This window comes from Bacillus rossius, chromosome 7 (genome assembly GCF_032445375.1).
Source record: "Bacillus rossius redtenbacheri isolate Brsri chromosome 7, Brsri_v3, whole genome shotgun sequence".
NCBI classification, from domain to species: domain Eukaryota; kingdom Metazoa; phylum Arthropoda; class Insecta; order Phasmatodea; family Bacillidae; genus Bacillus; species Bacillus rossius.
In genome coordinates this window covers 23,766,281-23,789,445 of record NC_086335.1, presented here as the reverse complement: position 1 = coordinate 23,789,445, position 23,165 = coordinate 23,766,281, and the positions used below count along the sequence as shown (strand labels likewise).

Genomic DNA, 23,165 nt, shown 5'->3' with positions numbered 1-23,165 from the left:
CCGTTGGTGGCGCCCTCACCTCTTTTCTTCCGTTCGTGCCGTGCCATAGCACTGCGCAGCGTGACATCGCAGTGTCGCAGTGTGTTTTGATATCACTGGTGGTCTGTCGTTGACTGTTCTGTCGTACAAGCAAACTCGTGGTGTCATTTCTTTCGCTGTGGTTCTGAAAAGAGCGACGTTTTAGTGGAGCTCAATGGAGTACAAGTTTAGTGAGTACACGGAAATGCTGCTTGTTTACGGGGAAGCTAGACAAAATGGACGAGCCGCCCGTCGTCTGTACGAAGAACGATATACGGGTCGTAGGATTCCAGCTCACACCATGTTTGCAAGAATTACTCAGCGAATGCGTGATACTGGTACATGTGCCGTCACAAGACCAAATGCTGGTGCTCCACGCAGGGTTCGTACTCCCAGTTTTGAAGATGTACTTCAGAGATTTGAGGAGAGTCCGGATACAAGCACAAGGGCAGAAGGTTCCGATATGGACGCTGACAAAATGGATGTTTGGCGAGTTCTTCATGAGCAACTCTTGTACCCGTACCACCTTCAAAAAGTGCAACACATGGGTCCGGCGGACTATCCTCTTCGCATGACCTTTTCTCGTTGGTACATTCGAAGAGTATTGAGGAACCCCGAGTTAGCGGTTTTATTCAGCGATGAAGCGAAGTTCACTCAAGATGCTATTCTCAATTCGCACAACAGTCATTTTTGGAATTATGTCAATCCGCATGCAACGTGTGTTACAGCTCGCCAGGAACGTTTTTCAGTTAATGTGTGGGCCGGTATTGTTGACGGCGTACTCATCGGGCCTTTTTTTCTTCCGCCACGACTAACCGGCGCCGGATACCTCCACTTCCTTCAGAACGAACTACCAGGTCTTCTTGAAGAGGTTCCATTGCATGTCCGACGTCTGATGTGGTATCATCATGACGGGGCACCACCTCATTTTTCCCTGCAAGTGCGAAAGTATTTAAACCAAACATTTCCAAACCGATGGATTGGACGAGCGGGCCCTGTCGCATGGCCGCCAAGGTCACCGGACCTAACCCCGTTAGATTTCTTTCTGTGGGGTTACGTAAAAGGGCTTATCTACGCTACGCCAGTAGAAACGGTAGAAGAGTTTACACAGCGAATCATTGAAGCTTTCGAAATCATAAGGTCGACTCCACACATGCTCCAGCGTATCCGCGAAAACATGATTCGCCGTTGCCACCTCTGTGTCACTCAAGGTGGGCGTGTTTTTGAGCCGTTGCTTTAGGCTGTCACGTTGTTAAAACGTTTGAAACAATTTCAATGTTGTGAAACAAAGCCGAAGCTGTGATTGATTTCAGAGTGAAATTAAAATCTGTGCCACGATTAAAAAGGTTATTTCTCTACTCGAACGCCCGCACATCCACAACATAACACTTTACAACGGGTTGCCTACGCTGACTCTTTCTGAGGCTACAGGGGCTTAACTACGCGTTCCCGGCAACATGTTTATTGGAAAAAATGGTTGCAAATAATAAGAGCTTTCTACCCTCAAACGTTGTAACATGAATTTTGATACACCCTGTATGTAAGTTGCTAAGTTAGCAAAAAATGTTTTACAGTATGACTCGATAAATTACCCGATTAAAAATTTTGTCGCATAAGTCTTAAATATAATTTTTATTTTCCCGAACATATTTTGAATTGTAATCAACAGTAGGGTTAATTATGATTGCGTAGATAAAAATTTTAGTCACAGTACTTAGTAATTTGGTGCAGAGTTGGAATTTAAAGACTTTTGGAAAAATTCCTATAGCTCAAAAACTACGACACTTGTGGAATTTTTTAAAAGTCAGAGCTGTGTTTAATTGGCCTAACAATTTTTCTCGGCTTGATGGTGAGTTACGGTACATCGTGTATAATTTTAGTTGAAACAATTTTTAACGTACACAAACATGGCAACCACTGCAGCATCTGTTGGTCGTACGGAGTAACGTAAACGGAGCTGGGAATTACCAAGCTCGTTTCCGCATGCGTGTCATTGTGGATACTTCGTTCCGTGAGTTACGTTTCCAGTTACATGTTCCATCTTCGCTTTTCTGTCATTTTTATGGTTGAAAATAGTAATGGGTATGATCTAGACCCAATATCTATACTTCATCAGAAATGAATACATAGATACTTGAATGAAAGGATGATTTCACTTCCTCGCATTCAAGCAACAATTGTTCCTCAAAGCAATTATTTAACCGTTGGCTGACCTGGAAATATAACTCACAGAACCTATCTTGTGAATCCTACGCACCTATTATGAGTAAATGATGTGAGATCCAGGGCGGTGTTGGAGAATTAAAGAAAAAAAAAACCACTCCAAGACTCCTTGTGCATACAAAGACATACATTTCCAGTGAATCGATGTAATAATTGCCTGTTCTAATAATGTTATTTTGCCTATCGCTGAATAAAACTATGAATAGACAGGAGCGCAGGCAGGGGTGGTGGGGTATGGGGTAACCCCCCTCCAGAAATCCTTAACAATCTATCATTCCCTTCAACAAATGAAATGAATTTGAAGAAAAAATAGCGGGAAAAGGTGGTTCTTTCCTCTCCTCCCCGAAATGAACTTCTGCGTTCGCTCCAGTGAATAAGCTCCTTGACCTGAACCTAAGGCGACTCCAAGAAGACTTTCCGGGAGCGGCTACAAGGGTGTAGTTGCAAAACATGACATCAACGAGTGCCTTTTCACACTGGGCCACTGCGATTGCACGCCGATAGAAACACCGCACTGAAATGAAACCAAACAGAACTATTCGCACCAAGTGGCGCATCACGCCAGCAGAGGCGGAAGAAGTGCACTCACTGGCGCGTCTATAATCAAGCCACTTTCTGTTTCTTCAATTGAAGGCGAAATCAAGTTTCCACACCGAGAAGGTTTATTTCAGAAGTGCAAGAGGGCATCACAATCTGGCTCATGGCTGAAACTCAGAGTTACAAAAAACAAATAGTGTCGATTAGAAATCGTTATGTTATTGCTCAACAAATAATCAGATAAATCCAATAACTTATGTTTAAACGGCATTTATTTCGTTGCAGCATCAACAAAAACAACGCACTTGCTTCCTCCGAGTCCATTTTCCTACCGGCAATTGGGAATGTGGCGTAGTGACGACAAATCTTGCGCGTTTCCCTAACGCGTCACGCATCCGCACTGTGGCGCAGTTTGAGTGGTCCGGTGTGAAGGAGCGAAAATAAGTCAGAGATAGGCTTAGAATATTTAATTAATATTAGACATTTATGGCCTAAACTATGTACTGTTATTTAATGGTATCAAACAACTTTTGATGAAAGAAAAGTTTAGCACGGGAGTTCAAGTATTTAAGTTAACATAACTATACCCAGCAAAATAAAATAAAAAAAATAAAATTTTGGCTTGGGAGGGGATTTTACCCCCTGCGGCCACCCCCCACCATGTGGGGCCGCGCTTGGCATGAACGCGCCCATATGGGCTGTCCCTGCAGAGCCCCCCTCCGCGAACCCCTTTTCATCTCGTTGCCGCAATCCGCTCGGCACATCTGCACAGCGGGTCACAGACCACCCAGGCTTATTTGAGCCGGTCTTCTGGGCGGTTCTCCTACCTATCTTCATGCGACGTGTGTCCGATACCTTTCAGCTCGCACCTCGACGATGGACGATGATCAGCAAGCTGAACCGACTTCAAGTGGCGATGACGACGAGACAGGAATAAATATAGGATACTACAAAACATGGTTTAGCACGAGAGTTTAAGGCTACATAACATCCAAGATTACAGTGGTCTTACATGAAAAGTATTGCTTATGGGATTTCTTCATTCAAGATCAGTTTTTCTTCAATTTTTAGTAATTATTATTTAAAAGTTTCTTTGTTGGCAAAATTGTTGGCTACTTATATTTAAAAAAAAATGGTGATTAATTATACAAACATATAAACACGAATGTAAATGTTTTACATCAGACTTTGAACGAAATAAAAATATTGTTCGTGTTATATGTCAACCGCATCGTCATTGGGTTGCTTATTTCATGGTATATATTGAATTAAATAAAATTTTTGGTTAAGAAAAGAGATGGTATGGGGATAAAGAAATATGCTAAAATGAACATACGTATATTCCAATTTTTTAATATAAAAATATGTGCGTGTATGTAGTTCACTCGCGATAGAAGTAAAACGTCTTGATTGTTAGGTATACATAGAGATATTATTACTATTTTTTTTTTAATATAACAAGAGATAAAAATTGAGAATAGTAAGGTCGCGGGTATTATCTCAAGTGAAACAACTCTTTTCCACACGAATAAATAAATTGTTGATTCTATGAATAAAAAAAGTACTAATAATTTTCTCTCGTTTATTTAAAACAAATTTTGATTTTAAATATTTTTAAACTTGAAGTTTGCCGATAATTAGGTAGGTTATGAAGCTTGATTAATTTTCCAAACGGACGTGTATAGTCTGATATAAGTATCTGGAATGTGAAAGTGACAACATAGCATACGAATAGCACCTAGCTCTATGCTAGTTTGTTGAGCCACATTCACCCACAGCTACACTCCGATCGAGAAATATTTACGCCTCTTAGTTTAATTTAACATATTTACACACTCGTGGGCTCGTAATTATAATACGGTGGGTGATTTAGTTAATGAAATAATAATTCGTGACAAATAATTAACCATATCAAATTTAAGCTTGAAAAGCTTTATACCAGCAAAAATATTTAGTTATACAGATAAAACAATACTCGCATAACATTGTTTAACAATACTGATTTACAGAAGTAAAAAAAAAAAATACATACATGAAAGAACAATATTTTATTTCGAATAGACTATGGCACGTGGCACGGTGCACAACAATAAGCTCAAACCCCGTTGCGTTTCCCTCTGCCCAAGTCTTCGAGTCATTAACGCGCTTCTGTGCGACTCTAAGTGGCGACCCTGTAATTTTATGCTGGAGTATGAAATATAAAGACTCCTTCCGTTTCCCTATACCACTTAAAATACTGTGTTACACCCGTTTATGACATTTTTTTCTACTGTCCAAAAAGTGCACGCTGAAGACGAGAGCACGGAACAACGCTGACCGACGGAGAGACGCGGAAGGGAGAAGCTCACCTCGTCCACCAGCACGACGCGCTTGCCCCGGTGCAGGCAGAGTCCCGGCAGGGCTGCCACCACGCCCTCCAGCATCTCGTCCACGCACGTGTCCACGCCGTTGATCAGCTTCTTGCTGGCCTGCATCTCTGCGCAGTTGGCGGCACTGCAACACTGCCACAGTCACCAACCTTCCAATAGCGTCAACGACAATTTTAAAAATATGAAACATTTAGCTGGCCAGTTTTTGAAGTGAAACTTCTAATGCGACTTCCAACAAGGTTGCGTTAAACGTTTAACGCTACCATGGAGGGGGTATGAAAGCACTGTTGCGTTAAACGTTCGACGCTCCTGGGGAGGGGGAACAGAAAGAGACAGAGCGAGAGTGAATACGTGGCACTCGAACGCATGCGCGTAGTGTACCTGTTACAGGCCAGCGCGAGCGTTAGCAACGAGTAGCGTCCAATATTCCAAGCACATGCACGTGGTATTCTTGCTATGCAGCGAAGTAAACAGTGTAGGCGTCGTGAAATTAGCTGAAATACGTACCTGTTCTATTTTATTGTTCTATTTTATAATATTCATTATTTCATTTACTTTTTTTTTAGTTTGATTTGGTACACATATAATTTAATAGGGTAGTATTTTTTTATTTTCAAATTTAGTGAATAACAATTGTAAAAAAAATAGTGCGTGGAGTCCCTCCGCGCGGAAGAATCGTTAAAATCGTTAAAATACAACATTTACAATGCTAATGTTAATAAAGTTTTTCTTAAAGAAACAATATGATTTCACTAAAAATCAATTTCTACCCCTTCCTATTTTCATTTCCACATTACGAAGTTTCACTTCTTCCGCGCGGAGGGACTCCACGCGCTATTTTATATTTATCGTCTACGGTGTTTTGTGCCAATTTTGGCTGATATGTTGTGTAATGCTAAAATAAAGTTACAATTTGGTGTTCGTAGGAGAAGGAGAGAAACAAATACTCACCACCAGTTGGATGGGCTAAGTGGCGTGATGTAGTGACGTGTTGGTGTGCTACAAGTGTGCTAATAGTGTGGGCAGTCGACACCTCCAAGAACGAGCGCAAGCAGTTGGAGGCAGCACGAAGACTCAATGCCAGAATGGAAGTCATTGCCATTGGTAAGAGACATTGCCATCGGTAAGAGAAAACGGCGCGGGACTCTACTCTTGCGACTTCACAAAGCAGGTCAAGGCATGAGAAAGAAACGAATGAAAAGTCAAAAATTCTCTGCCGAAACACCCGCTCACCAATATAAATTTAATAAAGTACGCTCGAAAACTGAAAATACCTAATTTACGAAGTGTGTTTATGAGAGACAATTTACCTGCAAGCCAAATATTTGTGAGTGTTTCTTTATTCATTTAGATGCGTCGAAAGGTCTCTGCACGCACTGGGTAGCATGTATAAAGTCTGGAAAAAAAGGTAGAGTCCTACGACAGTTTCGGTTGAGACCTCCGTCATAACTGCGACAGTACCTGAGTGGGACAACGCTGCTCTATAATTACGAAACCGAACAATCGCCTAGCGAAATAAACTGCGGAAACTTGTGCCTTCACTTTCTAACTAAAAAATAAATAAAATTAACAACAAAATATTTTTTTTTGCATATAAAATAAATGTTCAGTCATGAAAATAAGTCAATCATATCGATAACATTTACGTTGACAGGTCACACTTCCCGCCCCTGGATTTGGAAGGAGAATGGTGTATCGATATCGCAGATTTTCAAACGTGTAATGCCATAACGAATATCGACGGAGATAACTAACTGCCAGATCTGATTTCTGAAAAGTGACGGGACCGCTCACGGAAACACATTAAACTGTTGGTTCTTACGAAATTGATTACATTGCAATATGATTTACATACATGTAAACAGACCAATCTCTTCACTGCCGGTAGCCTTGAAGACGGTAATTTAAAATATAAACAAACCAGCTTTGGCACTCTGAACTATTGTAATAGCACAAGGTCCAAAGCCGGGGTTCTACCGGAGCCGTTTCTAATAGTTTAAAATGTCTGCTAATTGTTACCCTCGTTTGATGTTGGCGTTTGATTACGGCTCAGACAGAGAGAATACTAGCGACGGGCATGGAAAGTCAGTGTGTGATTCGCATGCAAAAATATTGATATTTAAAAAGTGAATATATTATTTATCAGTTAATTTATAACGCTCGGCATTATTTTCAATTTCTTGTCCGAATTTCATATAAGCTTATTTGCATCGCAACATGAACACACATGAATTTGATCGTTACCGAGGTTAGATGTCTACACATCACTGGCGAGTAATAAAAGATATTCTCACTTTTTTAAAAATAAATGATTATCTTCCTGTTGTTTCCGAAAAAAATGATTCTACTAACTTTTTTTTTAGCTTGTTACACATTTGGTTTCAGTTTTTGTAATTCATGATTATTTATCGTGGCCAATGCTTTTAAACGGTTGGAAACACTTGTTTTGACAACTTCCCAAAACACTCGTGTTTGTGTTTGTTGTGTGTGTTGATAGATGTCGTTTGTTTGTTTGTCCCTTATGCGTTCTCTGTGCACACTTGACCTTTGAAACAAGAGAAAGGTTGCTGTCTAGCAGAGATAACCTACAATAGGTGGCACGCGAGTCGTATCGGATAATTACCTGTAAATATTTTATTACAGTTTCTCTTATGTATGGTCCGAATAATAATGGTGGCGTCCGAGTCGTATCCATGGAGGTATTAGTCAATGGAGTGGGTGTCTGTTCTGAAGTTGAAGTCAAAGTTGGAGAGAAAAACTAATCGTAGCTGTATAAAGGCCAATCTAAATATATATAACTCAAAGGTGACTGACTGACATAGTGATCTATCAACGCACAGCCCAAACCACTGGACGGATCGGGATGAAATTTGGCATGCAGGTAGATGTTATGACGTAGGCATCCGTTAAGAAAGGATTTTGATTAATTCTACCCCCAAGGGGATAAAATACCACTCACTGACTCACTCATCACGAGATCTCTAAAACTATACACCCGATTGACTTGAAATTTAGCGTAGTTACTCATTTTGTGATGTAGACGCTCACTAAGAACGGATTCTGCGGAAATCCGATCCCAAGGGGAGTTTCGGGGGCGTAATATATCAAAATTTCCAGTTTTTGGTAGGAAATCACCATGGCAACGGCTGTTGCTTTGTTGATGCTTCATTCGTCTCTATGGCAACGACTATTTCATTGTTAGTGCAGTCCTCATCACCGTTGAAATTTTGGCGGGTACTTTAAATATCAAAAATTGCCCTTTTTTTCAAGTATATATATTTTACAGACTTGAAACTTCACAGTAATGTTCCTTATGTTACGCAGGATGACATTTTCCGAAAATTATATCCCATGGTTGGTTAAAAACCAGGCAACAGTGGGTACTTTGTCTGCATGAGAACAGGATTTTGCATTGTTTATGCCTTCTGCGTCTCCATGGCAACGGGCATCGCGCGGCAGTGGCGTACCCACAAGGAGGGGCATGTATAATGAGCGGCGCAAGAGTGATCTGCCTGTAGACTGCCGTAGCGAAGTACGGGTACATCAGTTGTACGTTGCGTGCACGAGTCGGGAAACCATCGGTGCTATTCATTATCTCTCCGGTACATTATACAGCATTGTAATAAATTTTCACATTTTTTTTAAATTTACCATTACTGTAAATGGGAGATGTGGCTTAATTTTTTTCCATTAGTAGGTATAGCCGTGCGAAGCCGGGTCGGGCAGCTAGTTATACATATGTATAAAACTGAATGTTTGTTTGTTTGTCCCGTATGCGTTCCTATACCAATCATCCGATTGAGATGAAACTTCGGTGAGTTGTTATGCGCATTACTCTAACCATTTTACAATAGTTGGTGAAATAATCGTTTCACAAAATGTACGTGTTTCATGTAATTTAGCGGCAGTTCGTGTATTTTCGATGTATGAGTGCGCACGTGGGACATAATTGAATTGAATTAAATATAAAAGAGATATAGAGGTAATTTGACAAAGGTATAGGGATAAAGGGAGCTAGAGAGACAGAGGGAGATGCAGAGAGATAGCGGAACAAATAGAGAATGAGATAGAGAGATAGATAAGGAGTTATATATACATAGAGATGCATATATATAAATATATAGATAAAGGTTTATAGAGGAGAGATACAGATATATAGATTGAGATATATATATAGATATGTAAAGAGCGACGGGTAGAGAATATATATAGATTAGATATACATGGAGATAGATAATTAGAGAGAAATAGAGAATTTTTTTTGTATATGTGTACCTACTTCAAACAAATTACAAAACAAAATTGAATGAGGCATTGCAGCGAATGCCGAGCATTAGCTGGTATATTATAAAAATCGACAAATCCATACATTCGTACCGCATAACTTTCTGCTTTCGCTTGAAAAAAAAATACCGGACAAGGAAATCTTTATAAACTTCTTAGTTTTAGTTTAGGAAATTCTAAAGGCCACCAGTTAATTAATTGGTTGGCTGTAACTTATCGCCGGAGAATAGAGATTGCGAGTATCACTTCGTTACTGCACCAGATTTCATCTCTATCCTTCAATTTGCGATTCTCCGCAAACTATATCTCTATTTTCTCAAATATTAAGTTGTAATGTTTGAAACCTCGAATTTTTTGGTTAAAGTACTGTTATCGAGTCTTTATGTAAGACAATAAAATGAATTGAAATATGTACAATTCAATTATTTTTAGCTGGAAAGTTTTCTTGAGAAATTCTGTTATAGCTTATCAATTTGATTTGCTGCTTTAGGAAGTGCCCGCAGAAATGAATTTCAATAACCTTTGGTTAATTTAAGTCATGTTGAAATATGTACCACTTTACCGAGATAGAAAAATAATGTATGCGAGTCTTTCAGTACTCGCCAGTGATGTGTAACATTTAAAATCTTGGTAATGCATGTGTTCTCATGTTACAAATACAATTATAATACGAAACTCTAAGACTAAATTTAACGTAGAGTTCCTTAAAATAATGCCGAGCGTGAAAAATATACCAAAATCGTGTTCTCAACTAAATTTCCAGACGCCGCTAGAATTCATTGCTGGAGCAACTACGTCGACTATTGAATCATTTGATTTGCAAAGAAAAATTTAAAACTATATAATATAACGGCTCCGATAAAAGCGAAAAAATCTTGAAAAAAAAAAGCTAAACCCCTGGCGATGTTACACATAAAAAAAAGAAGAAACTATATTGAACCGAAGGAAATAAATGTATTTTCACATAGCGTCGTAGCTGTCGATGGTTCCGGCCGCAGCTGTTCGAAACGCGAGCACTCACCAGCCTGCAGCTAGCTGTTCGCGGAGCAGGCAGCGCGTCTCGGCCGAGATCCGCGAGGAACGACGATGGATGAGCAGTTACGCCCGCCCAAAGCCGGCGCGATTATCACACTCCCATTCAGCGCTCGTTCGCGCGAGGCGAGCCGCTATTGTACTCCACCCCACTCTAGACTACTATACGGGAGAAAGCCACCAACGCAACGCGCAAATAGATCAGGGCAGCAACTAGAGTCTCTGGCACCCGGGGCATGAATGGATTCGTGCGCCCCCCCCCCCTCTTTATTTGCACATACCACACCAATAAAGCGGGGGGTCTGGGGCCCTCCCACGGAAAAATGGTGCTATTTAAGCATTTTCGGTACCTACATGTAACACTTTCTGTGCTACTGTAACTTCCATGCATGAACCCACTAGTAGGAATTACAATGCAAGCTATTTCGGCGCCCCCACAGCTTTGCGCCCGGGGCATATGCCCCGCTTGCCCCCCCTAGTTGCGGCCCTGAAATAGATAACAACAATTCACGTCCTGCGGACTCCTGTAGCCGGACCGGCTATCATATACTACTATTGAAATTCATTTTTTCTTATGTATTTTAAAAAAAACTTGTAATTACTTTTTACTTTGGCTATTTTAGTTTATCAAACACATTGCACGGTAGTTTCACTATCATAAAGTTTTATTCGGCACACTAAAACGTGTGTCAGGTCCCCTAATTTTTTTTTATCAAAGTGTCTATACATGGGTTTATGAACATACACGTGGATCCGCCATCTTCCTGTGAAAATTTCGTTGCATGGTACGCGCTCATCATTTTTCCACAATGCACCTGAAGAAGTGTAACTTCAAAAATTTAAATAAGTATAAGAGTAGATTTTCAGGTATGTTACTTTAAAGTGTCGCAGCTGACTATACGAGCCGAGAGGTATCTACTTGCACGGGAGTAGCTCAGGCGAGAAACGTGGCGGACGTCGCCAGGAGATGGTGGGGTTTTCGCCGGGTGGTCCTGTTTCTCCCACCCATTCACTCCATAAAAGCTCCATCATCATCGTCCGTAACGACCTCCACTAGTTGTTTACCTGTGCAGGGGACCGTGCGCGCTGTCGGACGAGCTCTTGAGACGTGAAGCCCTGCTGCTCGCGTCTTTGCAGCGCGCGGCGAGAGAAGTGCGCGGTCCAGTGTTTGGGCATCGCTCGCTCGCCTCCGACAGATAAACAGTGGACCACGACCTTGAACCGCTCGCGAGATAACAGCCATTCGGACCACTCTTACGTATCTCTGCGGCATTTGCGTTTGTAAAAAAAAAAAATTAATAAGAAACTATATCTGGCACCCCGGCGAGTTTATTACGTGTTTGTATCCGCTTGGAGTGCGTACAACTGAAGCCCAACCTTTTCTTTTTAAATATTACTCCGCTGTTTTAATATGGAATGAAGATCAATGCAGGGCGAGACTGAATTCGCTCGACAAGTTTCGGCTGTTGGGAAAAAATACACTGACTTACGATTTCCAAGGCTTACACACGTCTTTGAAGTTTGAGCCGAAGAACTGGTTTATTTCAAATTATAGAGAAATTATTTTAGGCTGAACACTAAGCGTCTGGATAATGTTTAAGAGAACAAAAGTTCTACAAACACTGCAAAACATTTTGCGGTGGTAAAGTGAATTCATTAAAACAATTTGGAAAAAGGGTGGGGGGGGGGGAGGGGGGGCGATTTGCAGATACACGGTTAGAAATTCCAGTAAATTTTGCGAAATTATCAACGAAGAATATAACCCAAATAACAGAAGAGGTTTTGGTAATTTCAAATAACATAATCTTCGTAGAAACTACTCCGTATTTCGACTTCCGAGTTGTATATTTAGTTCTAAACAAAGGTAAAAACACACGTGGATAAAATAAGAGTGTTCCTACTGTACACTTAAACAGTTTTTTTTTTTAATTTTTAAAAATATATTCTTTTGGATTCCTGTTAACAGTAAGTGAAAACAGAGTACGTACATTTACAAAGATCCCTGGATAATTTGTAACCAGCTTTCTTCGTAAATTGAAGGTGAAAATGTTTAACAGTGAAGCAAATATAGGACACCCATGCCTTTAAAAATGGCGAAATCTGGCGACTCCCGGCTGCAGCGATCATAGCAGCTTAGCCTGGAGAACGCCCGCGAAAATCAAATTCCCTTGTATTACATTGGCCGATAGAGCACACATTTTCACTCGTCGATTGAAATATTGTTGTACTACAGTAATTAATTTATACTCCATACATTTGTATGAAAACTTTGTAGTAATAATAGAAAAAAATTAAAAAAAAAAAAATTGGCTTAAAGATCGTGAAAAATTACGTAACTTTGTAAATGATGACAAGCGCAATGATCATCCAACTTTTAACATTGAAACACATATTTGACTTTAAAACTGAATTTTTGTAAATCGTTTATTTCGTAAATAATTCCGTGAAACATAATAAAACAGTTTATCTCCTAGAATAGGTGCTCATCTGAAAAAAAAAATTAAAAAAATTGGTTGTCTGTAAAGTCGGTTTACGGACGATAGTTTAACATGACAACGTCATAAAACATTGATGAAATGATTGCATACTTTTATGAATAAAATTGAATCATTTTTATTGAATTATCACTATTTTGTATGGATACAAATGAGTGAAATGAAATCTACAATTTAATTGATAAATTTACTTTTATTTGCATTCATTAATTCAAATATGTTTATTACTTTAACGAAGAGATTATTTTAACTATAACTTTTATACATGTTTGCTATTATTTAACTTCAAGATCGTCGAGGATGTTTTAGCTTTTTCGCAATCACACATTTAACGACGAAGTTTGTCGTCGTGAAATTAAACGTAGAATTTAATAAAAGTGCCCTTGCAGTTAATAAAATAAGTATTAGTAAGTTTAAGAAAGAATTTCGGTTTTAATCTCCAACCCAGACGCTCGTGGAGCGCTGGGGCCGAGATTAAAATTCGTCGAGAATATTTTACGTTTTTATGTCTTCCAGTGCTCAAAATGATATGCAATTGTGGCCCCGGGCACGAAATTTTATTTATAATTCATTAATAATAACGCCCCTCGCGATAAACAAAGGAAAATGTGTATTAACAAGTGCCTGGTTGCCGCGGACGCGACTAGATACGCGATTCGTTCGGTTCACGTCCGTCACCGTAGATCATAGCACCGTAGGGGAATAATATTATTTCATTTTTATAAGACGATTTTATGACAAATACGCATCCAAAATACACCAAACTTATTTATAATGTGTTTCAATATTTTTTAAAACATTGTGCAAAAGATCCCGGGTGTAATTTGAATTATTATGTATAACTGTAAAACACCATTGTTCGTACAAAAACGTATTTGAAAATTCAAAATTACTTTTAAATAACCGTACCGATTGTGCTGAAAATCGGTGGACGATCGTTAAATTACATAATATTAATAATTCAAACGACGAAAACATGATTGAAAAGTCAAATCGATGGTTGTTCCAATCGAGTGGAAGAGAGATAGATGCGGCGCAAGCGTACAATGAGCGTAACGAGACACTTCGTAGTGGGACAATGTGCGTTACGGGACACTTTTTCGTGTGTGCAGCCGGCGTTCATCGATTGATTAGACGTCACGTCAAAAGACTTCTTGGGCCCATTATTTCCATTCCGTTGACGATTATTTTTGTGGTAATCAATAACATGCACATTTTTACAGTCGAGAGGAATCATGTGGTTCTAGATAACAGAAAAGTTGAGAAATTTGTATACACTGTAAAATTGTGTTTTGTGTAATAGATCTGTCCAATGTCTTTGTGCAAAGTAACATTTACAAATATATATATATATATATATATATATATATATATATATATATAATGGAAGCATTGAAGTAACCTAAATTAATTAATCATATGGTTTTGGATTTAAGGAAGCAGCCCTTTAGAGTTTGGATGCCTGCATTATGCGTAACTTAGAGGTAATAAGTAAGTTAAGGGTTGATTTTGAACTTGACTGCTTGAATCTAAAACCTAAATCACATATCTAATTTCATAGCACAGAAAAAGAATATATAGGTACCGTAACTAAATATGAGTGCAGAAAGTTTTATTCCAACTAAATGGTTCATTTACCTTATTACACAATTTCATATTCGTAAGAATTATGCACAGCTATCTAAAGGCTGTTGATAGATTATCCGGATAATGTAGGAATGGTCTACGGTATTATTTATAACTAGTTGTCCGAGCGACTTCATAGTGCTGACACAAAAATTTACATGGGTTATTTAGATTAAACATTTAAACAATTATTTTTAATTAGCACTTTAATAAGTTAAAGTTACATGAAAACGTCTCTGCAAATTTATTTTTGGTTTTAAGTTTATGAGCAAGTACAAACTAGTAAGAGGGATCATTGACTCGAGAAAATGCTCCATATAACTGATCACTTTTTTCACTCCAATATTGACGATGTAATTTAATTATTTTACAAACTACTTAAAACTAATTCAAAATAGCTCTTTAAACTAATTTAAATGTTTTTAAATTATAAAATCACTCAAGTTCCTGCATGTGAGTTACTCATAAACTAACAAATCAAACGTCAATATTTTTTTAAAGATACTGTATCGTATTTACATATCATTTTACAAATAAATCGTCATATTATTTTATTTTACAATGAAAACAGAAGTAATTATTCTTACTTTAGGATTTTAGCACATAATTATCATCGGAACCGTTTAAAACATAATAAAATAAAAATTAATTAAACCTGGGTTTTTGAGTTAAAATATTAAAAAAATACACATATTTTTTTTAAATTTAGTAATTTGTTTAAGGTATATACTTTTTAAACAGGCAAAATGTTTAATATGGAATAGTTCGTAAATAACAGACAGAACCTTAATTTTTTTATTTATGATAATTTTTATATAAACTATAACTACTTTACGTAGGTGTACTTACATGTTTTCAACAATACCACAATAATATAAAAATAATTAACCACCACTGGTGCGGCAAAAAAAAAGTTGTCAGCGTATACTTCATTGTCTGCTGGAAAATGACTGATCGAATGTAATGAAATAGAGTATTGCCGAATATTTAAGTCCCTTCAAAAATCAGGGTTGTTCTATGCGCACTAAACTCGTAGGTCCTCAATAGCGGAAGAAAAATTGGCGGGGAGGGGGTGGCAGGGGAAGTTACTACTCTACTTCCGGAAAAACATCACCGCGTACAGACGAGTTATTTGTGTAGTTTCAAAACATGAGTCTGTATCACGACGATATCAAACCGAACAAGAATATCATACTTTCACAGAAATATAACAAGAATTTCCAGTTTCGTTAAGACGTTTAACACGTACTAATTTGTGTTTACGAAACAGGGGAAGTGAACAAGTAAACGAGTTAACTGATACATATGTAAATGCCATGCGTTTATTATAGACGGGCGAACCTTTACTATAACCGAGTTAGAACATCTTTTGCATGATGATATGCTTGGAGTTAGGAATTGTCGGAAAACGGCAGGCTCTGACTTATTTGAAGTCACTTTTTAAACTCGCCATCGTCATATTGTATACACGCCCAAAACATTGCGGAAATGGTGCCTGAAAATTGTAGATGGTTAGTACGCATGAATTAGGATATCAGCCGTTAAAAAAAACTGTCACTTCTATAAAATACTGCCATTTAAAAATGTTTCCACAATGCAAACACTACACTTCAGGCAATATTTTGGGCGTCTAACCAATATGGAGCAACAATTAGCTGAAAAAAAAAAAGTCTTCATATACTTACCATGTAATCATGCATACGTGGCTACCGAATTAATGGAACAGTTCTTTAAGTTATTTTTTGACTTGCAGCATATAATGATGTGAACTAGCCACTATAGTTTCAAACATGTACATACAAGATACAGTAAGACGAATATCATGTAAATGAGATAACATTAAAGATAGTTATATACTGTTATTTATTTACTATATTTATTTACTTTATCCACATTTATAAATACAGAAATAATATAATCAACCGTGCTATATCAAATAATTTGCAGGTTCGCATTGATTCACGGGCAAAGAATCTGAATAAACAAAGCAACGGAGATGGTTGAGAGGTACATTTCACATGAAGTTACCAGGGCCACAGAGGAGAAGTAACAATTTTCTGAACAAACTTGAACAGACATGAATATTTCACTCTGAAACAAGGCAGCTCGCAGATGTGCTCATCACACGAAGAATAAAAATTGTGTAATTACGTGAAGTTTCGGGCTCTTGCGTGTCCAGCATGTTCCAGCTGGATTCGCAGGGCGGGGATAAAGTTTCCGATGATGCGCGGTCGGAACCCAGTGTGCATTTTTTAAAACTTCTGGGACATGCAACTGCACAGGTGGAGTCCTATTGAGGCGGCCTTCAAGAGTGAGTTGTTCCAGCTTGATTTGCTGGGAGGGGATAAAGTTTCCGATGATACGCGGTCAGAACCCAAACTGCATTTTTTAAAACTTCTGTGACGTGCAACTTCTCTTGGCTGCGCAGGCGGAGTCCTATCGAGTGAGTTGTTCCGACCGGCACAGACCTCCGGCAGCGGTGACCTGGCTGAGAGGATGACACCGGCTTCCAGCGAGTGCATGGCCTCCAGCCTCAGGTTCCTCCGCCTGGCGGGCCTCTGGCCACGACCTGGAGACACGGTCTACCGGGCCTACTCGCTCGCCGCCTGCTCCAGCATCCTGCTGCTCTGCTCGCTGTTCGCGGTCACCTTGTTCAGCGAGCAGTACGCGCGGGACTTCATCAAGAACCTGGGCCACGTGCTGACCATGTTCCCGACCATGGTCACGGGCGCCTCCGTGCTGCGCGACGCGACGAGCTACGCCGAGGTGATCGGCCGCATGCGCGCCACCTTCTCCCGCGCGGGGCTGCTCTCGGAGGAGCACCGGGCCTTCTTCACCAGGAGGATCGTGGCCGAGGAGAAGAGCACGGTCGCCGGCTACACCCTGGTGGTCGGCGTGGCGCTGTACGCCTACCTGCTCAAGCCCTGGCTGGGGGTGTTGCTGGAGGGCGCGCCAGCCTCCTCCGTCGAGCTGCCCTTCAGGATGTGGGCGGTGTTCGGCCGGCGCGGGGCCGACTACGCCTTGCAGTTCGCCGTCGTGTCGGCGTACCTGCCCACCATGTCCGCCCTGGACGTCTTCAGCTTCACCATCGTGAGATACGCCGGCCACCAGCTGGAGGCGGTGAACGCGATGCTGGCGGGCGTCGGGGCAGGCGCGGCCGATGGAAGCGAGGTCTCGTCGGAAGACGGAGCCGCGGGTCCCCGACGAGGGGCCGAAGGAGAAAGGTCGCCAGAGGAGACTCTGATCAGCGTCGTAGAGCTCCACCAGGAGGTCCTATCGTAAGCTGTACACACACGAACTAAGGGAATGGAGATATCCTGTTTTTGCAGTAACCAAACTTCAGTTCAGCAACAGAATCATCCGTATGCGTAATCTTTCATTCCCTTTTTTTTTTATAACAGTTCCATATGTCGCAGGAACAGTTACATAGTTCCAACCGTGGACTATGTGTGTTCTGCGTATGAGTCTAGAATTGACTTACGGGTTTCCCTCAGAACTGTCGAAATCACAATGATGTAAACACTGATAAGTGCCGTTGTTTACAAATAATAAATTACTGAACTGAAAATAGTTATTAGACTCAGAGCATATTTTAATATACGGTAATAATATATCAAACATTAACTGCAACAAAACTTAGAAAAACAAAGCTATACGAAATATAACATTGACAATGTACCAGCTACGTCTACCATTAAACAAAAATTTAATGGTTCTTTAAAAAAAATTCCGCTAAATGATGTTTCCAAAAAGTATACTATTTGTACATTAACCATTTATATGAATTGAGGAAACGGAAATTTTTGTTTCTGCAGCCATACTTATTTATAATTTTAGTATTTGCTGTAGTGAAAATGCTTGCTTAACACTTCTTTGTCATATACGTCGTTTTCAACAGTTATTAGTTGCGAGAGAAATGTGGCGTTAGACCAGGAAGTTTTCAGCCTAAAGCACGAAACCCACTGAATCGGATCGGCCCGGCTCAGCACGGCACGGCGCGGCACCGACCGGAACAGAAAAATAAGTATGCATGCATTTGTACGCGAGGTAACCCACAGCATTGTCCCGGCTCGGCTCGGCTCGGCTCGGCTCGGCTCGGCTCGGCTCGGCTCGGCGCGGCACCATCCAGAATCGTTGGCAAAGAATAATTTCCGTTCCGCCGGCCGGCCCGACCGGCAGTCTGGTAAAATTAGTGCTTAGAAATGGTAATGGAAATGAACGAAGAACTATTAATTGAAGCAGTGAGGGAGTACCGTATGCTATACGATACGTCACATGTGTATTTTCATGATGCGTCTAGGCGATAGAATGCGTGGAAAGAAATAAGCGAGAAATTTGAGAAGTGTACACTTCAGTAGCTACTTCTTTTGGTTCTGTTATTATTATTACTATAATCATTAAATGTAGTAATAGTAGTAGTAGTAGTAATATTATAATTGTTAGAGCATCCAATGTAGCTTAGATTTGTACAATGCCAAGTTAGTTCGTGTTATTGTACCGTGACAATACGTTACATTATTATTGCAGACACATGTTTACTGCATTGATGTACTGAAATATTATGTCTAGGACTGTCGATAGTGCTCGCGAAAGAATTTTTGGTATTTTGTTATTTTTATTCAAAGAAAAACAATTTTATCTGTGTTCTCAAAACTATATTGTTGCAGATGCTACACACAACTTAAAAATTGTTTGCCATGTATTTTCCAAAAAAAATATTTCAGGCTGGCATCAGAAAAAAAGGATTAAAAGTTATTAAACAATGCAATATGTGCGGAACAGTTCATAAAATCACACAAGTTTTGTGTATATAAATCTTTACCGGTTCGACTGTGCACTGTCTGTGGGCCTACGCGGCATTTCAAATCGACTCCAGCATATTTCCACACATTACTAAATAGAATATTATCTCCTGTTTGTAAACCGTCAATGATATATGAATAACAATTACACAATATTCCAAAGTGCTTGCGATTCATCTTATATAGGCCTACTATGAAATTTATCGCGAAAGTTGCAAGTATGTTTATTTTTCATTAAGGCCTGGCATGCCTGCCACTGTAAACGCGATCCATTTGCCACGGTACACTACCATGTTCAGAGACGAAATAGTTTCTGAATGAGTCTCTTATGTTGCTTGCAAGTGCTGCGATATTCCCGCCAACTCTAGGCAACTGTTGGAGAGCACAGATTTCGTTGTTTTCCTGTTCTGCAGGTTCCCATGCACACACATCATTCCGCAACAAATTATGAAGAAATGTTGTAGCTAACACAATTTTCTCATTCGTTGCCATTTTTCTGGAAGTAAACAAATGAATATTAATGTACAAATATGTGTAGTTTGTGAGCTTTTAAAGGATTTCACTATCTACATAACATTACTTTTCATGTACTTTCTTTAGTGTCAGTGCCAATCGCTCCTCTGGGCCAACCGATTTACAGAAGTTCAGTTCTTGTTTCCGTAGTGGTAACACTGCAACCAACTCATAAAATTTAGACATGGACATTCGAAAGTATTCCGTAAACTTCCGCTCGTCGTTTAATAACTGGGGAAATAAATGGTGGTATTAACCTAACGTTTCCCGTTTCAGGAAAAGGTTGTGAACCCAAAAACCATGTTTGCGTTGTTCCACCAGCTCATTACAAGCAATTGCCACAACGATGTCTTCTTCTGAAGAGCTGTCCATAGTTACTGACGGTCGGTCTGGTCCGATTGTGTCGCTCCAGTGGGTTTCGAGAAGTTGGGGCCGATCCGAGACGACCCACGCCGCGCCGCGCCGCGCCGCGCCGAGCCGGGCCGATCCGATTCAGTGGGTTTCGTGCTTAAGGGTCACCTTAACTTCCCCTCTAAATCCCAAGGGCCAAGCCATCAGCTCCAAAGATTAAATCGTTACAAAAGCTCCAAAAATCCAATCACTCCAACAACTTCGATTGCTCATCAGCTCCAACTGCTCAAATTGCTCCATTTATCCAATTTACCCAATGAACCAACTGCTTCTATTGGCCAAGAGCTCTAAGAGCTCCAATGTATCCAACCGCTCTAAGTGCTCCAACAGCTCCATTGCGACATTTGCTTCAATAGATCATCTAATCCAAGTGCTTCAAAGCTTCAAATGCTACCATTGCTGCAACAGCTCCAAATGTATTAATTTATCTATCAGCTCCAAGTGCTCTAATTGATTCAACTGCTCCAATTGGTCCAAGTACTCCAATTACTCTAAGTGCTCCAACTGCTCCATATAAATTTGGCTCCAACTGATTTCATTTGCATTTTTGATCGAACTTTGCCAGAAGCTAATTCGAAAAAAAGGGAAGCACGTTGGAAGCACATTCCGAAACAATGTCAAAGAAGAAGAAGAAGAAGAAGAAGAAGAACAAGAAAAACATTTAATGAAAATGACGCACATTTGGACGAAAATTCAACTTGGTCAAATACGATCTCATTAGAATGACTCTGTCCCATCAGTCGGATATGATACTAAAGTCTTGTCAACGCACATTTAACGAAAAAAGACATACATTTTCACAAACATTCAACTCAGTAGGATGCGTTCGTCAATTTTACGATAGAATATAATGACTCCAGTAGACATTAGCTCCAACAGTCATTGGCTCCAACGGTCATTAGTTCCAACAGTCTATGGTTTCCAACAGTCATTGGCTCCTACATTATTTGGACTTTTATGGTCTTAGAAAAATAAAAATTAGTAAAATTAATAAATCAAAACTTACGATTTTTAACGATGGTTACAAAATAAGATTTTTAATGTTATTAAACTGGGTAGTATTAATCTGGCAACAGTGTTCCCCATTTACTCTGTACTGCCAACTAAAGCTGAGTTCACAATTAAAAAACATAAGCGAGTGCTTATCAGGCCACGCTCATGACTGTAGGAAATTGGTTTACAATGAAAATTGAAATCTTGGTGTTGATTTTAGCCATTAAAATTTCGCCATGTATCCGACATATGTTGGTAGTGTTAGTAAATAACAATAGTAACTACCCAATGCTTATGCTTTGACATCGGGCCAGTTATTTATGAACATTAGTTTTTCAAAATATAAATTAATTTAGGTGAAGTAAAATTTTTAGTAAACCATTCTAACCACAAAACATTTTTATTTTTACTTACATTAATTACCTGTGACCTTTTAAATAAGAAATAGCATTTACATTTAAAGCAGGAATTACACACGAGCGTTATAATATCTCGACAATTTCTTGTCACACTATGATTGATAAATATAAACAGTTCTCTAGTCTCTCCAAAATGGCATCCTAAATTACTATCACAGGTTGCGCCATGCGTCCTTAGCATAAATTAATTATTTGCATTTCCCTCCTATGCGCACGACCTCTCGCTCCTGCACAAGACCGTCGCTTGTGTTATTGTGAATCAGTAAGTTTGAAAACATGGTGGCCAAATCTTGTGCACCCGATCTACTGTTACTGTTAGTGTTATTTATTTCAATTGTATGTCCAGCTTAAGAGTGAGACATCCTATACCAACGGTTTAAAAAAAAAAAGCCAGTCAAGGGGACTGTCAACAGAAGTGAAAACTTAAAACTTTGTTTTAAAAATGTGTAATATGACATAATTTATACGTCAAATGTACGTAAGAAAATGATTTTGGTATTATATCAGTAGGTACGATGTCAGCATGATATCATTTATCCTTAAATTTTTTAGTCACAACGGATGTCAGTGGTATGTCAAAATTACGTAAAAATTCATTACCTAGCTATGACTTACCAGTGATGTCAGACCTAGGTCATGTATTCACGTGGTCAAATTAACTTCACTTACTGCTATTACAGCATGTCGGTGATGCGAACTCACAAGATTTTACCCATCCAAAAATGAGTCCAACACGCACATGATACAGTCGAGTATATACAATGTATTAGTTTATATATGCGTATACATGTACACAGGCCGGTGCGATTCGCCAGTCTGGCGCAACACGTCACTAGCATGTCGGTGACGCGAACCCATAAGTTTTGCCCCTACCGAAAATCGCTCAACGCGGCTTAATAAGTTTTCACTTCATAAGTGCTAAATTAATTGCATTCATAAAAATAATGCTACTTCAACCGCGAAACCATCGATGTGTTGTTTCAGGAACGTGCAGACTTTGGCGGATCTTCTCAGTCCTCTCATGTTTCAACACTACATGATGTCTTCGGCCAATCTTTGCTTGGTTGGATACGAGATCGCTATGGTCAGTGTTGCATGCTTAAATGTCAGTTCGAGACATGCGATAGCTTAGCTTAAGACCTGCGTCAAATTGCACACCCAGCAAACAATACCACAACTCAGAAATTGTCATACTTTGGTTAAATTCTTTTTATTTTAATGTCACAGAGTTTTATGCTAACTTGTGAAAAAAAGTTTTAAGCTGAATTTAAAATAAAGTCCATTGCTGGTTGACATTTATTACTTTTCCAGTTTTGTTTTGTTTCTGAAAGTGTTGCAGAACAACGATGCCAAATTATGTACTATGGTTCTACTGCACACAGCATGTCAGCAATAGCACAGTTGCCCTTTAGTCCAAGACTGCGACATATAATAATGTGGCAT

The 23,165-nt window shown here is 39.5% G+C and overlaps 2 protein-coding genes across 3 annotated transcripts in view; one reads left to right on the top strand and one right to left on the bottom strand.

The window, feature by feature from the left end:
- Positions 1–11,642, bottom strand: part of LOC134533740 (PTS-dependent dihydroxyacetone kinase 1, dihydroxyacetone-binding subunit DhaK-like) — a 33,820-nt gene extending 22,178 nt beyond the window's left edge. The window contains exons 1-2 of one of the 2 annotated variants that reach the window (XM_063371348.1): positions 11,529–11,642; positions 5,127–5,279 (exon numbers count right to left, since the gene is read on the bottom strand). In XM_063371348.1, the coding sequence (XP_063227418.1) occupies positions 5,127–5,279; positions 11,529–11,639 (264 nt within the window). In that variant the 5' untranslated portion in view covers positions 11,640–11,642. The remainder of the gene's footprint in view (positions 1–5,126; positions 5,280–11,528) is intronic. The other variant, XM_063371349.1, reaches the window with a different exon arrangement.
- Positions 1–23,165, top strand: part of LOC134534510 (odorant receptor 9a-like) — a 42,014-nt gene that overhangs the window by 3,504 nt on the left and 15,345 nt on the right. Inside the window, exons 3-5 of the mRNA XM_063372988.1 lie at positions 5,072–5,261; positions 6,154–6,251; positions 22,707–22,806. Coding sequence (XP_063229058.1) covers positions 5,072–5,261; positions 6,154–6,251; positions 22,707–22,806 — 388 coding nt within the window. The remainder of the gene's footprint in view (positions 1–5,071; positions 5,262–6,153; positions 6,252–22,706; positions 22,807–23,165) is intronic.